The sequence below is a fragment of the Prorops nasuta genome, unplaced genomic scaffold (assembly GCF_024137725.1).
Source record: "Prorops nasuta isolate Cenicafe-Biocafe unplaced genomic scaffold, Cenicafe_Pnas_1.2 PNAS00017, whole genome shotgun sequence".
NCBI lineage: Eukaryota > Metazoa > Arthropoda > Insecta > Hymenoptera > Bethylidae > Prorops > Prorops nasuta.
Genome location: NW_027116814.1, coordinates 4,033,872 through 4,048,745, shown reverse-complemented (window position 1 = coordinate 4,048,745; position 14,874 = coordinate 4,033,872). Strand labels below are relative to the sequence as shown.

The 14,874-nt window shown below is 30.8% G+C and overlaps 4 protein-coding genes across 10 annotated transcripts; 1 reads left to right on the top strand and 3 right to left on the bottom strand.

The window, feature by feature from the left end:
- Nucleotides 1-142: 142 nt before the first annotated feature.
- LOC136779630 (putative leucine-rich repeat-containing protein DDB_G0290503) lies at nt 143-2,501 on the bottom strand. 3 transcript variants are annotated; one of them, XM_066737322.1, is made up of 6 exons: nt 2,362-2,501; nt 1,559-2,200; nt 1,189-1,483; nt 1,010-1,130; nt 433-935; nt 143-357 (listed from the first exon to the last, which is right to left on the bottom strand). In XM_066737322.1, the coding sequence occupies exons 2-6, from the start codon at nt 1,774-1,776 to the stop codon at nt 265-267; spliced, it is 1,230 nt and encodes a 409-aa protein (XP_066593419.1). In that variant the 5' UTR covers nt 1,777-2,200; nt 2,362-2,501; the 3' UTR covers nt 143-264. The 3 variants fall into 3 exon arrangements, with proteins under 3 accessions (XP_066593419.1, XP_066593422.1, XP_066593420.1); XM_066737325.1 differs by lacking the exon at nt 2,362-2,501 and having other exon boundaries at nt 1,559-1,913; nt 1,997-2,131; XM_066737323.1 differs by lacking the exon at nt 2,362-2,501 and having other exon boundaries at nt 1,559-1,913; nt 1,991-2,102.
- Nucleotides 2,426-5,578, bottom strand: Pmm2 (phosphomannomutase). Of its 5 annotated transcripts, XM_066737330.1 has the most exons (7): nt 5,503-5,572; nt 5,302-5,416; nt 5,132-5,166; nt 4,909-5,073; nt 4,657-4,851; nt 4,306-4,573; nt 2,426-4,078 (listed from the first exon to the last, which is right to left on the bottom strand). In XM_066737330.1, exons 4-7 carry the CDS (start codon nt 4,966-4,968, stop codon nt 3,834-3,836), a joined length of 768 nt encoding a protein of 255 aa, XP_066593427.1. In that variant the 5' UTR covers nt 4,969-5,073; nt 5,132-5,166; nt 5,302-5,416; nt 5,503-5,572; the 3' UTR covers nt 2,426-3,833. The 5 variants fall into 5 exon arrangements, with proteins under 5 accessions (XP_066593427.1, XP_066593423.1, XP_066593425.1 ...); XM_066737326.1 differs by having other exon boundaries at nt 2,426-3,692; nt 3,806-4,078; nt 5,132-5,578; XM_066737328.1 differs by having other exon boundaries at nt 2,426-3,031; nt 3,806-4,078; nt 5,132-5,578.
- A 2,982-nt stretch (nt 5,579-8,560) lies between these two features.
- Nucleotides 8,561-9,182, top strand: LOC136779525 (uncharacterized). The gene is made up of 2 exons (XM_066737149.1): nt 8,561-9,022; nt 9,108-9,182. Exons 1-2 carry the CDS (start codon nt 8,561-8,563, stop codon nt 9,180-9,182), a joined length of 537 nt encoding a protein of 178 aa, XP_066593246.1.
- A 3,758-nt stretch (nt 9,183-12,940) lies between these two features.
- On the bottom strand, nt 12,941-14,864 carry Rpn9 (regulatory particle non-ATPase 9). Its single transcript, XM_066737621.1, has 5 exons — nt 14,634-14,864; nt 14,429-14,542; nt 14,022-14,348; nt 13,503-13,835; nt 12,941-13,407 (listed from the first exon to the last, which is right to left on the bottom strand). Exons 1-5 carry the CDS (start codon nt 14,747-14,749, stop codon nt 13,140-13,142), a joined length of 1,158 nt encoding a protein of 385 aa, XP_066593718.1. The 5' UTR covers nt 14,750-14,864; the 3' UTR covers nt 12,941-13,139.
- Nucleotides 14,865-14,874: the final 10 nt, after the last annotated feature.

Sequence of the window (14,874 nt, the reverse complement as noted above, 5' to 3'; positions counted from 1 at the left end):
TATTCTCTCAAACAAACTCTAAAAAATTATTTGTCCGTTAATTTAAACGAAACTCTTGACCTTAAAAACTTTAAAAAAATAAATTAACTGAATTATCCCTCTTATACATATTGTACAATAATGAATGAATACGAGACTTTTTAAAACTATTTTTATCTTGCTCAAAGACTTTTCTTACAAAATTAAATGCAATTAGATAACAATGATCATTTTATTATCAGATATGTATATATTTGTATATCTTCTGAATAAGAATTCTTTCTATTATGGAAGCTCTAAGTTTTCTAACATTATTTTGAGGTCCTCTATGTCCATGTTTTCACTTTTCATTTGATTCTTCATTTCTGTGATTTTCCCCTAAAAACAAAATTAATTTACTCACAATAGAGTTTCGAATCACATTAAAACTCATTTATATTTATGATGAAGTACCTGTAAACATAATGCTCTATTGTGCCAGTACTTGGCTTGGGTTAGCATACTCTTACTTTTCTCTTGCTTAATCTGATTTGAAATATTGTCAACAATGCTATTTCTGCCCATTTTGGATTCTAGTTGCTCTATCTCTTTGTTCTTAACAGCCAGAACTGATTCAAGATAATCAAAGTCCTGCATCTTATGTTGGTCTAGTTGCATTTTACTCAAATTTTCTGCAGCAGTTGAAGTCTCTTTTTTCAGTTTACTCTCTAAATCAAGAATCTTCTTTTTTAATAGATTCAAGAGTTGTTGTGCTACTGCATATGCTTCTTCTCTTGCAGCATAAGCCTCATCCTCCTGTTTCTTTGAATGTGCCATAGCTTTGCTTCTCAATTCATAAATTTCAGCCTTTTGAATTTTATTAATTTTTTTTAATTCAAGATACTCGTAAGACAAGCTTGTGATCTCTTCTCCTATATTTTTATGTTTTTGATCAACTTCCGAAAATAGTGAATCTCCTGTAAATAAATTATTAATGAATTGAATGAAGAACTTCAGAAATAAGTTCCAGATAGTTTCACTTATTTTTTACCAGTAGATTGATTGTTTGGATCTGACAATGCTAATTCATTTAACTCAGCTTTACAATTCTTAAGTTGCTCATTAATGGTAATTTGTATTTCCTTTTTCTCATTCAGTTGATCTTTTAACACCTATTGCATCAAATAAAATTAATCAATATACTGTTGTTATTACAAAAAGCAAACTTACTTCTAAAGTATCACATGATTCTAAATACTTTTGGTTTAAATCTTCATGTTCATTATTAAGGTCTATTGCTTCATGTTTCATTGCTTCTAAAGATATGTATAGTTTTTCTCTCTTTTCTATTAAACTAGGTACATCTACTTCAGGTATATGGAGAGACGCTGATGCTTGTTGACTTAAAGTATCCTTCAAGTTTTTAATTGAATTTATCAAATGTTGATTTTCTTGCAATACATTCACTTTAGTCGATTGTACTGAATCAAGGTTATATTCCAAATCATTTTTTATAGCACTATACCTATTGAAAAATTCTATTATTAACTAGGAAATTTAAAAATTTGTTTGTGATAGAATTGAAAGACAACAGTATTACTTGTTTTCTATATTTATAATTGTTTGTTGCATTTTCTTTGATTTATCAGAGAGTTTTTGTTGCAATGAATCAACTTCATCTTCAAGATCATTCTGTTTACAAAGCTCCTTTTTAAACTCATCTAAGCCTTTCTCTATATTTCTTCGTACATCCTCATTTTCTTGTTTCATCTTAATTATTTTATCTTCTACATTATTCAAATCATTTTCTACAGACATTTTTAACAATATAAAGGATTGTGAGTAAGCAAACCACTAGTTGAAGTCCCAATTTTCAAACAGTGCAAAGTTCAAATTATTCTTGCTACCAAACCTCAGTCTTTTGAGTTTTCAAGTGGAAAGAGAATTCTCTTGAACTTGAAAGTACGGTAATATCTAATTTATATTGCGATATATGTACGGTATGAATAATTATTCTCTTTGTACTACATACTTATACCTTTTAATGATTTAAATCAGTTAAAAGTAGTTCAAACGGCTCAAACACAGTATCAGCGTTGCCAACTGTGTTATTTGTTTTCTAGGGGCCTGACGGCCTGACCTTGTTTGTACATACATATACAATGTACTTTTGTTGTAAAGTTTGGCTCGCCATTCGTCATCGCCATATATGTATGTGCCTGTCACTCAGCCTTATCCTGAACTACACTAAACAGTGTAAGTATACATGTAGTTAAATTGAATAAGCTTCATATAAGATAGCCAATTTTCGAGAAATACGTATGATGATGCACTAATTTATGTACAACAAATTGGCTAACCTACATGGTAAAATTTTACTTTACAGGCTTGGCTGGAACTCACCTTTCAGCAAAGTATAAATCATTACTCGAATGTACCAGGAACAATAAACGCTTTGAACAGGAAGAACATTTACGTCAGGGGAATTAGAGACGTCTACTTTATTGAATGACTTAGAATAGTTTATAAGACGTACACAGAACACCCTGGAACATTCTATTTGGATTGTTACAATAAATTTAGTGCAGCCTACTAGGGGTTGAGTAGTATAGTTTATACAATATAAGAGATTTTAACCCAAATGGATTTTAATATGAAGAGACAAAAGGTTTTATCCTGAAAAAGACTATTATGTTCAAATCAGTGAACGCGGAGGCTATATTATGGTTACCGTTCGAACCTGAGTCATGTTAAAATTTCAATTCTAACAAATAATGTGCTTAATTTATAATACTAAAAACATTATTTTTTTGCTTTTACTAAAAACAGTGCTATTTGGGTAATGTTCAGTGAAATTTAAACCTTACGGTTCGGACGTTAGCAACGGTAATAAACATTAAGAATCTCTTTCATTTTCTATTCATGATATCCAAGAGGACCAAAATCACCTGTTCCAGCAAATCAACTTCTTATTAGTATATGAACTCCTTTCCAAATAAATACATAATTAATTTTCAATGATAATTTTTTTTCCTCTGCCCTAAATTATACTTATCCAGGAAAGGAAAATTGCCTAAAAATAAACAATTTTTTGCAAAAAAATCTTGAAAATCTGCTATTTTTAAGGCGTTTACATTAACACTAGATTTACGGACGTTAATTATACCTATTTTTACTAAAGTGAGATAATTTGTATAATACACGAAAATTGAAACTTTATTTATAGAAATTAGTTTTACTTTAAATTAAATGAAAGATTTATTACTAAAAAAATTTATTAAAAACATTTTTAACATATAAATTATGATTTTGAAATACCTTTGAATGAGTCAAATTGGCTCAGTCCGTAAATCTAGTGTTAAACTATCCCCTTAATATTAAATATACCAAGGATTTCTTATACAAGTATGTTTATATTCAGAAAGGGTCATTTGACCACTGAATGGTAACTTTAATATTAAGAGAAAAGTATTTTTAAGAAACAGTTTTCGAGCATTATCCACTTAAAATCGAAAATCGACATAATCAAATATAAATTTATAATTTGTGTAACATGCAATATATCACTTATGTCTACTTGTGTCAATTTTCAGGCTACATGGAAGCACCATTTCAGAAATCATCGATAGTACACGCCAAAAGCGGTTACAGTCGTTAAAGTGGAATGATCAAGTTGGGGTTTTGAACTTTACAGTTTTAAGTGGAACGCTCTGAATTAGTACCGTACATTCCACCTATAAATTTCCAATTAACATAAATTATTAAGTGGAATGAAAATCACGAAGTTGTGGGCGTGAGTGTTTTCTGCATTAAATGGAAAACACCCTTTATAACATGATATAATTACCTTAGTTAATACTTTAAATTTTACTATTTTAATTAGTTTTTTGTAAAGGTTTCTGTTTTGTAAATTCTATTAGTACATTTAATTGATTAATAGTGTCTTCAGGACCATTTACACAGTGTCCAATTGTTAAATCACTCTCATATATTTCATAATCATTTCCCCCTTCCATTGTTTTATCACCAAAAAAGTGTATTTCATCATATCCCTCTATGTGTCTTAAGCAGTAAGTTTTATTCCAGCCAGTAGGAAATACATCAAAAGATATTTGTCCACCTGAAGTCAAAATGTTAGTGTATGCTTATTCAAACAATGTTAATATAACTTTATTATAAAATACTTTTATTTAATATTTAAAAATTTGGAAACTGCTCATTTTTCTATGATAAAATTTTTACATTTTTTTTAATATATATTTAATCAAGTTGTATATAATTATAAATTTCTTGTTTTAATTACAGTCATTAAAAAAATTTATACAAAAATAAGACTTTTTTACTTACCAATAGAATAAGTTAATGCTAAATTGGGAAATTCCTTCTTTAGAGCTAAAATAAATTTTTGACGGATCTGGTTTTCCAAATCATATTCATAAAAGAAAAGACGCTCTTCCTTGGTACAATTACGCCCTACTGGTGATATATTCAGCATTCCTGTTCTAAATTCAATGAAAGTACCACGCTTAAATGGTAGTTCTAGCTCAGAAATATACCGCAGACAGAAGTTAATTACATCTTTTAAAGACTCTTCCCCAATAGCAGTTTGTATATTCTATGTGAAAATTAAATGCTTATAACAATTATATTAAAATAAAAATACTATGATTAACTATTAATTTATTTTAAATATTTTACTTGTGAAGGTAGGGGATTTCCATGCTTAAAAGCAACTAAGCCATTTTCAGCAAATACATAATTGTATTTCTCAAATAAATTTGATCCTCCTAATTGTTCTTTAATTTTCTCAATGTCAGATCCCCCAACAATTGCAATATCAAATTCTTTTTTGACAGTTTCTAATAAATATTTTTCCATATTTGATTTAATCACCTACAAGAAACATTACCAATATATTTGCTAATAAATTTAAGTACCGATATATCTCACCTGTCTTGGATCAGTAAGTGTTCCATCAACATCAAATAAACAAATTATCTTTTTAGACATTATTATCAGATGTGAGCAGCACCTTTTTATAGTTTTATATATATATAATGATAATTGTTACACTTTAGATATTAGAAGAAAATAGGATGTATTTTGTCCAATATCCTAAAAATGTTTACTTATAATGTTTAACTTGTTTAGAATTAAAATAAAATAAATTTACCCCTTTAGGTTATATGCTACGCCAAACTCTCATATCTGGAATGATTCAGTATATTTAATTTTCTTTAAAAATTAATAAGTAATATAGCAAAGAATGTTCCATATGTATCATTAAAACGCCAGTTATTCTGTTTAATAGATTTGTTTGTTTCATTCAGCCACACTTCTTACATTTTTTACACGTTTGTAGCTAATGATGTTCCCGTCATTATCTGTCGTTAAAATTGACACCATTGATACCTTAAAAAGTACTCAAGGGATAAAAAGTGTAGCGAGTGACGACTTTCTGTTAAAATATGATGGACTCTGATGATAAATCCAGATTAACTTCTTATAAATATATCTCTTATACTTAGGGTTAACTTTACCAACCTAAATTAACTTAACCTCTTGTTAAAGTATGTATGTATGTACACTTATACAGACACAAAGTTGGCGGACAGTCTTCTTTTCCCTTTACCCTTGTATCATTACCCCCCTCCGCCAAAATAAATCTTTTTTCAGGATTGGCTGGTCAAAAAGGCTGCGTTCAGAAAACGTATCGCTAAGGCACAAGGTTGCCAAGTCCGCCATCTTGAATAGTACTACGCTCTATAGTAAGTGAATTTTGATATAAGGAATGCAGACTGCACAAAGTGTACTGCCAGCGGAAATACGTCAGTAGCCATCTTAAATGCAGAACGTAATATATCAAAAATTATATATATTATATTCACAGCCTGTCACCGTGAACGGCGTGAACGAAGACAAATGTTAGTATACGGAAAAATAAAGTGTAATAAAGAAATATTTGATCTATCTGACAGCTGATGTACTTATGGTATAAGTGAATAAATAAAATAAAAATGCTTTTCCTAAATTGATTTTTAATTTTGATAAAATGGTCAAATGTAGCCATTAATAAATTAGATTTGGTAATAAATACAAAAAATGCGTTTTATTATAACAAATGAGTTGAGGTAAAATAAACTCAATGTTTTTATATTAATCTGTTAATAAATGCATTTTTTTATTTATTATGGAGTCCAATAAATTAATGGTTATTAAAAAAAAAATTCCTTGTAATGAAAAAAGAAATGAAAAAATTTTAATCTTCACCAAGACTCGAACACGAGCCCACCGCATGATAAACGGCAACCTTACCGCCTGCGCTACAGCGCTCACTTGATGTACCAAGAGCAAAACAGGCTTTTAAAGACTGACTACAATTCTTTCACTAACTCGTCATAAACGATTAAGAATTAGCTGTAATAATAAATACATTTATCTACATAGCATTATTGTACTAAATTTATTGTTTTTAATTTGAAGCATACATTTTGCATGAAGATATGATAATTTAAAACCATTCAGTACTCTATATACAAAACTATTCATATGCTCAACTATCATAAATTAATTAAGTAATATTATAATATTTGTTATATGTAGTCGAATAACTATGATAAACCAGCATATGAATAGTTTTGTATTTAAAGTATTGCATGAACATCCTTAAAGTATCGTACACTGTGGGAAATTGATTCGTCGACCTTTCGGTTAACTTCACTCCGTACTTTTCTGAATTATACCACAGTATAGAAAAAATCATTTAAGTTGGTATCTGTTGTAGAAAGTATAGAAATATGAAAATAATATATATATTTTCATACTCATGTACATATAGTCTACTCGACATTAGTTCATCAAAATAGTAAATGTCAAATAGGTAAAATTCATGAAATATGAAGTATCAGTTGTTTGTAGCACAACAGAAAGAATTATAATAAATAGTTATTTAACCAATATTTTCAAAAATTATGTATTTCTTTAAAGTATGAAAATATTCTGTTTGTCTACAAATAAATCCTTCATTTGTAAATAAGTGTATGCAAGTTATTTAATCAAAAGTTGGACCAGCTGAAGTAAAGGGACTAATGCATAGCAGAAAGAAGAATAGTTGTCAGATGAGTATTCCAAACCACAAAAGCAAAACTGATTTGGATATTTTTCTTGGTTAAAATGTTTGTAATCATTTTTGTTACAGGAATCATTCATCAAGACACATGGTATAATTGTTATTATTTATTGCACATCTCTAATAAAACAGTGATTTGTGAAGTGGACAAAAATTCTTGTATATTTAAAAGTTGAGTGAAATCCATCTATTGCAGTCGCAGCTACTCCGTAAAACTTGGATTTGAAGACTTAAGTAAATCTCATCTAAAAAAATATAATTATTAAAATTAAGAAATGTAAGTCTATCATAATAAGTTATTATTTGTTTACCGTCAAAAGTCTATAGCATGGCCATTATTTTCTAAGACTTTGTTTAGTCTATGCGGGACGGAATTTACCAAATTTTCACAAATTTCAGGTTCTCCTCTCAATTCTTCCCAAACTCTCAACACATGATTTCTCAGGGCTTCTTTAGTTCTTTCAGCCTCTGGTCTCCATCGTTTGGTTATGATGCCCCAGATATTCTCTATGACATTTAAGTCAGGTGATTTGGAAGGCCAATCAACCAGAGAAATTTGTGGATGCCGGTTAAACCAATCTCGTGTCTTGAACGAGGTGTGTACGCTGGAATTATCCTGCACATAGTGAATGGTAGGCATTTCCTCCTCAGGATAGATTGCTCTTACTGTCGGCAGCATGACATCTTCCAATACATTGATATATATATCCGAGTTCATCTTAGTTTCTATTTGATGAAGCTCTCCAATGCCATGCTTGGACATCCAGCCCCAGAATGCCAACGATATTCTACAACTCCTGTCTCGAGGAAGAACATATTTTTCGTTCAACCTTTCGTCATCTGGCCTCCACACGTGCATTCGGCCGTCTGCTGTTGACACAAATACCTTCTCATCTGTCCAGATCGTATTATCCCAACAATCATCCTGTTGGCCTAAATATTCTAGAGCAAATCCTACACGTCTTTCTCTGTGCTCATTTGTGTATTTAATTTTTCTGCAAGGACGATGGCAATGGACACCTTCTCTATGCAGAATATTACGCACTGTTTTAGGTGTAATATTTAAATTTATCTCACTTAGAACTCTTGCAGATGCTTGGAAAGGATTGTTTTCCATTGAACTACGAATAATTCTGTTTTCTTCTGCAGTTGTTTTAGCAACTCCATGGTTTTCTTTTCTATGATCTGATAATCCTTCCAGGCCATTCTCTCTATACCGATCTATCCACTTACTCACTGTCTGCCTATGCAAATTTAACTTTCTTGCAATTTCAATATTGCTATAATTTTCTCTCTTCAATGCAATAATTTGCCCTCTTGTAATTAAATCTTTTTCCCTTTGATTCATTTTCACTTTTACTTAATTGTAACTTGCAGTCTTTTGTTTTAAACAAAAGACTGCAAGTTACAATTAAGTGGGAAAAAAACAAAAGACAAATAAAGACTGCAAGTTACAATTAAGTAAAAGTGAAAATGAATCAAAGGGAAAAAGATTTAATTACAAGAGGGCAAATTATTGCATTGAAGAGAGAAAATTATAGCAATATTGAAATTGCAAGAAAGTTAAATTTGCATAGGCAGACAGTGAGTAAGTGGATAGATCGGTATAGAGAGAATGGCCTGGAAGGATTATCAGATCATAGAAAAGAAAACCATGGAGTTGCTAAAACAACTGCAGAAGAAAACAGAATTATTCGTAGTTCAATGGAAAACAATCCTTTCCAAGCATCTGCAAGAGTTCTAAGTGAGATAAATTTAAATATTACACCTAAAACAGTGCGTAATATTCTGCATAGAGAAGGTGTCCATTGCCATCGTCCTTGCAGAAAAATTAAATACACAAATGAGCACAGAGAAAGACGTGTAGGATTTTCTCTAGAATATTTAGGCCAACAGGATGATTGTTGGGATAATACGATCTGGACAGATGAGAAGGTATTTGTGTCAACAGCAGACGGCCGAATGCACGTGTGGAGGCCAGATGACGAAAGGTTGAACGAAAAATATGTTCTTCCTCGAGACAGGAGTTGTAGAATATCGTTGGCATTCTGGGGCTGGATGTCCAAGCATGGCATTGGAGAGCTTCATCAAATAGAAACTAAGATGAACTCGGATATATATATCAATGTATTGGAAGATGTCATGCTGCCGACAGTAAGAGCAATCTATCCTGAGGAGGAAATGCCTACCATTCACTATGTGCAGGATAATTCCAGCGTACACACCTCGTTCAAGACACGAGATTGGTTTAACCGGCATCCACAAATTTCTCTGGTTGATTGGCCTTCCAAATCACCTGACTTAAATGTCATAGAGAATATCTGGGGCATCATAACCAAACGATGGAGACCAGAGGCTGAAAGAACTAAAGAAGCCCTGAGAAATCATGTGTTGAGAGTTTGGGAAGAATTGAGAGGAGAACCTGAAATTTGTGAAAATTTGGTAAATTCCGTCCCGCATAGACTAAACAAAGTCTTAGAAAATAATGGCCATGCTATAGACTTTTGACGGTAAACAAATAATAACTTATTATGATAGACTTACATTTCTTAATTTTAATAATTATATTTTTTTAGATGAGATTTACTTAAGTCTTCAAATCCAAGTTTTACGGAGTAGCTGCGACTGCAATAGATGGATTTCACTCAACTTTTAAATATACAAGAATTTTTGTCCACTTCACAAATCACTGTTTTATTAGAGATGTGCAATAAATAATAACAATTATACCATGTGTCTTGATGAATGATTCCTGTAACAAAAATGATTACAAACATTTTAACCAAGAAAAATATCCAAATCAGTTTTGCTTTTGTGGTTTGGAATACTCATCTGACAACTATTCTTCTTTCTGCTATGCATTAGTCCCTTTACTTCAGCTGGTCCAACTTTTGATTAAATAACTTGCATACACTTATTTACAAATGAAGGATTTATTTGTAGACAAACAGAATATTTTCATACTTTAAAGAAATACATAATTTTTGAAAATATTGGTTAAATAACTATTTATTATAATTCTTTCTGTTGTGCTACAAACAACTGATACTTCATATTTCATGAATTTTACCTATTTGACATTTACTATTTTGATGAACTAATGTCGAGTAGACTATATGTACATGAGTATGAAAATATATATATTATTTTCATATTTCTATACTTTCTACAACAGATACCAACTTAAATGATTTTTTCTATACTGTGGTATAATTCAGAAAAGTACGGAGTGAAGTTAACCGAAAGGTCGACGAATCAATTTCCCACAGTGTATCTTCATGTAAAATGTATGCTTCAAATTAAAAACATAATAAATTTAGTGCAATAATGCTGTGGAGATAAATGTATTTATTATTGCAGCTAATTCTTGATCGTTTATGACGAGTTAGTGAAAGAATTGTAGTCAGTCTTTAAAAGGCTGTTTTGCTCTTGGTACATCAAGTGAGCGCTGTAGCGCAGGTGGTAAGGTTGTCGTTTGTCATGTGGTGGGCTCGTGTTCGAGTCTTGGTGAAGTTTAAAATTTTTTCATTTTTTTTTTCATTACAAGGAATTTTTTTTTTAATAACCATTAATTTATTGGACTCAATAATAAATAAAAAAATGCATTTGTTAACAGATTAATATAAAAACATTGAGTTTATTTTACCTCAACTCATTTGTTATAATAAAACGCATTTTCTGTATTTATTACCAAATCTAATTAATTAATGGCTACATTTGACCATTTTATCAATATTACAAATCAATTTAGGAAAAGCATTTTTATTTGCTTTGAGTTTTTAGGTAAACGCAGCACCACTTCACACGGATAACACGTAAAAATGTCACGGTTAGCGGTAGTCGCTCTTCTTCTAAAGCCAATGTTGCCTGAAGTCCAAATCACACCTATGCTCTCCAGGCATAGTTGTGTTTGTACCGCTTCCCTTTAAATTTTCTATACTCCTGCTGGCTAGCGCTTATCTTCATTTTTGTTGCTAAAAGCTTGATTCTGGCATCACTGCCGTGTGGAACTATTAGTTTGCTAATAAAAGCAGAGGCTTAATTTTAAGAGATTGCAACATATAGTAATTAATATAGATACAATTGTAAAAAGAAAACAAAAATTTTATTTTACATATATTAACTTTAAATAAAATCCCACAAAGTACTGTAAAATATCTAACATGTTATATTATATATCTAATCTGTCAGCTTCTTTATTTTAATATTCATCTCAATTATCACAGTTTGATCCTCAGCGATGACACAGTAACCACATTATGGTGAACCTATTCTTTTTTTTTAATGTTCGATCCACATAGCTTCATCCTCAGCAGTGATACAGTAAACACACGTACATTACTATAATTTAATCTGAAACAAAATCCCACAAAGTACTATAAAACATCTTACATTTTATATTATATATCTATTCTGTCATTTTCTTTATTTATTATTGTATTTACCCAAAATGCTGACTCATTTATTTTAATGTCTGTCTCAATTAACACAGTTTGATCCTCATCAGCGATGACACAGAAACAACATTATGGTGAATCTATTCCTTTTGTTTTAATGTTCAATCCACATAGCTCCATTCTCAGCATTGACATAGTAAACACTTTACAATAATTTAATCTGAAACAAAATCCCAAAAAGTACTATATAAAATCTTACATTTGAAATTACAAATGTAATCTGTCAGCTTCTTTATTTGTATCGTATTTACCCAATGTGTTGACTTGTTTATTTTAATATTCATCTCAATTAACACAGTTTGATCCTCAGCGATGACACAGTAACCATAATATGGTGAATCTATTCCTTTCATTTTAATGTTCAATCCACATAGCTCCATCCTCAGTAGTGACATAGTAAACACATTACTATAATTTAATCTGAAATAAAATCCCAGAAAAAACTATAAAATATCTTACATTTTATATTATATATCTAATTTGTCAGCTTCTTTATTTATTATTGTATTTACCCAGTTTTTTCACTCGTTTATTTTATTATCCGTCTCAATTAACATAGTTTGAATCTCAACGATGACACAATAACCACATTATGTTTAGTCTATTCCTTTATTTTAATTTTGAAAATCTGCATAGCTCCATCCTCAGCACAGTGACATAGTAAACACATTACTATAATTTAATCTGAAATAAAATCCCACAAAGTACCACAAAATATTTATATCTTACATTTTATATTATAAAATTTATTGTTATACTTATCTAAAATGTTCAGTCCTTTATATACTTTTAAAAATTATTTTTATGTACATTTTACAAATTTCGTCACTTTATTTATTCACTTATACCATCAGTACATCAGCTGTCAGTAAGATTAAAACTGTCACTTTATTTCTTTATATTACTTTATAACTTGTGGTATGTATATACTAACATTTGTCTTGGCTCACGGACCATGCATTATGTATTTTGAAATTAGTAATTAGAAATATCTATATTGCGGTCCCTCTACAGTCTCTACCCTCTGACGTATTTCCGCCGACCAGTAGTATCAGCAGCGACTATAGCGTAGTACCCAAAATAGTACTACGCTATAGGATATGTCGCTTTTGGGTACTACGGTAGTACCGAAAGTACTACACTTGGCAACCTTGCTAAGGCAGCACTATCTAAAGTGGTAGGTTTTCTAAACATAACCATTGTCAGCCAATTAAAATCAGCCAATCAATGCAAATTGAAGTCATGGTTGGGGGTGAAAAGAAGTTAGGCACCATCTTCATTGTACTTAAATATAACAAATAATATACCAATAAAAACAATCTCACTCTTCTTCCTTTAAATACTTTTCTCTCTATTTTTATAGTAATATCTATTACTCACTTATTACTTAAGAATATAAAATCAAAAAAAGATTTATTACACTCCTTTTGCACGCATTAATTATGAAATAAATATAGAGTACAGTTTTAAGTTTTATCATCCATCCAATAGATGCTTAAATACTCGAACACACCTACTTTTCTTGATTTGTACATTATAAAAATACAAATTAAAATGAAATCTTTAGCGATTTACGATCGCCAAGAATCTTTCTTTTAAAGCGTTAAAATTTCGGACGCTTCTTTTTCTAACAAATGTTCCATTGAATTGACATCCTTGCACCAGCCATCCAGTCTTTGAACCATTCCTGCGATTTGATTACGGTCCAAAACTCGAGGTTGTACCCAAGTCAAATTAACAGTTCCAGCTACTTGATCAATAGCACCACGAACTAAGCCTTGCGCTAATGCCTTCATTACTAAAAGTTCTACCTCCCCGAGAGGTAGACGTGTTTCTTGAGAAATTTCAGCAAAAGTCAATTGTCTAAAGGGGAAAAATGATAATATATTAATATAAATACATATAGTCCATTGTTAGTTGATAATTAAGAAATTTAATGAAAAATAAAAATATATTACCGATTATTAGCTTGCCTCTTAAATGTCATTTCCATTAGACATAGTAGAGAAATCTTTTGCCTTAACTTTAATTCCTGAGCTGCAAGATCAGCTACTTTGCTCCATTGAGACTTTAAACTTTCCAATGCAGATATATCACCTGCATTAAAAGCTCGAAGCAAATCAATTAGCCAGGAGTTTGGAGTTCCTTTTAAAGATTCTAAAACAGGATGAGCCAAAAGCTCCCCAAGATTATAGACACCATCACCTAAGAGAGCAGCAAGCCCTAGGAAAAAGGCATGCTGCTCTTGTTCTTGGTTGCTTAGTGTATTCAAGTCAATACATCCAAGATACCTAAAAGAAAAGAAAAGAAAAAATAATTAGACTATTTTTATGTGAGACAACCTTTATGAAAATGCTGCAAAATGATGGATAGAATCTCTTTTTTCAATACAACAAGATAGACTTTATCCAATATTCTACATCATTTTAACAAGGGAAAAGTCTTGCAAATTTCTCATTATTATACAAAATATTTACCTTAATGCAGTGCGGTAATATTCTGCATGCTTTCCTTGTAATCTATATAAGCGACTAGCTAGTAAATAATATCTTCCATGTACAGTTGTAATACCATCTGCATTATCCAGCATTGTTTCCACCTCATCAATAACTCTCTTAGTTTGTTCATGATTATTTAACTTATCCAGCCAGATTTGGCCTGCTAGAACTTTACATAAAGATACAGCTTCGTTGTTGCTTTTTACCTTAGTCTCAGCTTTTTCCAGAAACTTAATAGCTTCCTGTTTATCATTGAATTGTTGAATTACATGTGCAAGAATTTCTACCAATGATAACGGGTTAATTCTGTTGGAGAAATGATATCAAAGATGCATAAGTTGTGATACTTTACCAAAAGCAAAAATATAGTTAAAAATTAAACTTACTTGTTTTCAAAAGTTGATAAAAAATTATTATATAATTGTACAAGATTGTCTCCGTTTTGAAGAGAAGAATGTTTCACAAATATTTGTAATTTAAGAGTAAGCTGATGCCAAAGTCTACAAGTTATTTATAAAGAAAATGAGAGGTTAAGTTTGCCTGTAATTGAGGAAATAATATAACAATAAAAAGCTCCCACATAATGCTCACCTTTTATTGTAAAGTTCTTCGAGAGCCGCCCATTCTGCAGCTAATTTCTTGTCAGAGATTTTTTGCTTTTGACTTAGAAATAAGCTAACCTCGCTTGGCTCTACGTATGTCGTCATTTTTGTTCGCTTCGCAAACAAATCGGTACTAACTACGACGGTATGTATCGGTATATTCGGTATTTCTGTACCTCGTGTAGTAGTATGTACAGTACAGTATGTATAAATTCAAAATGGCAGAGTTG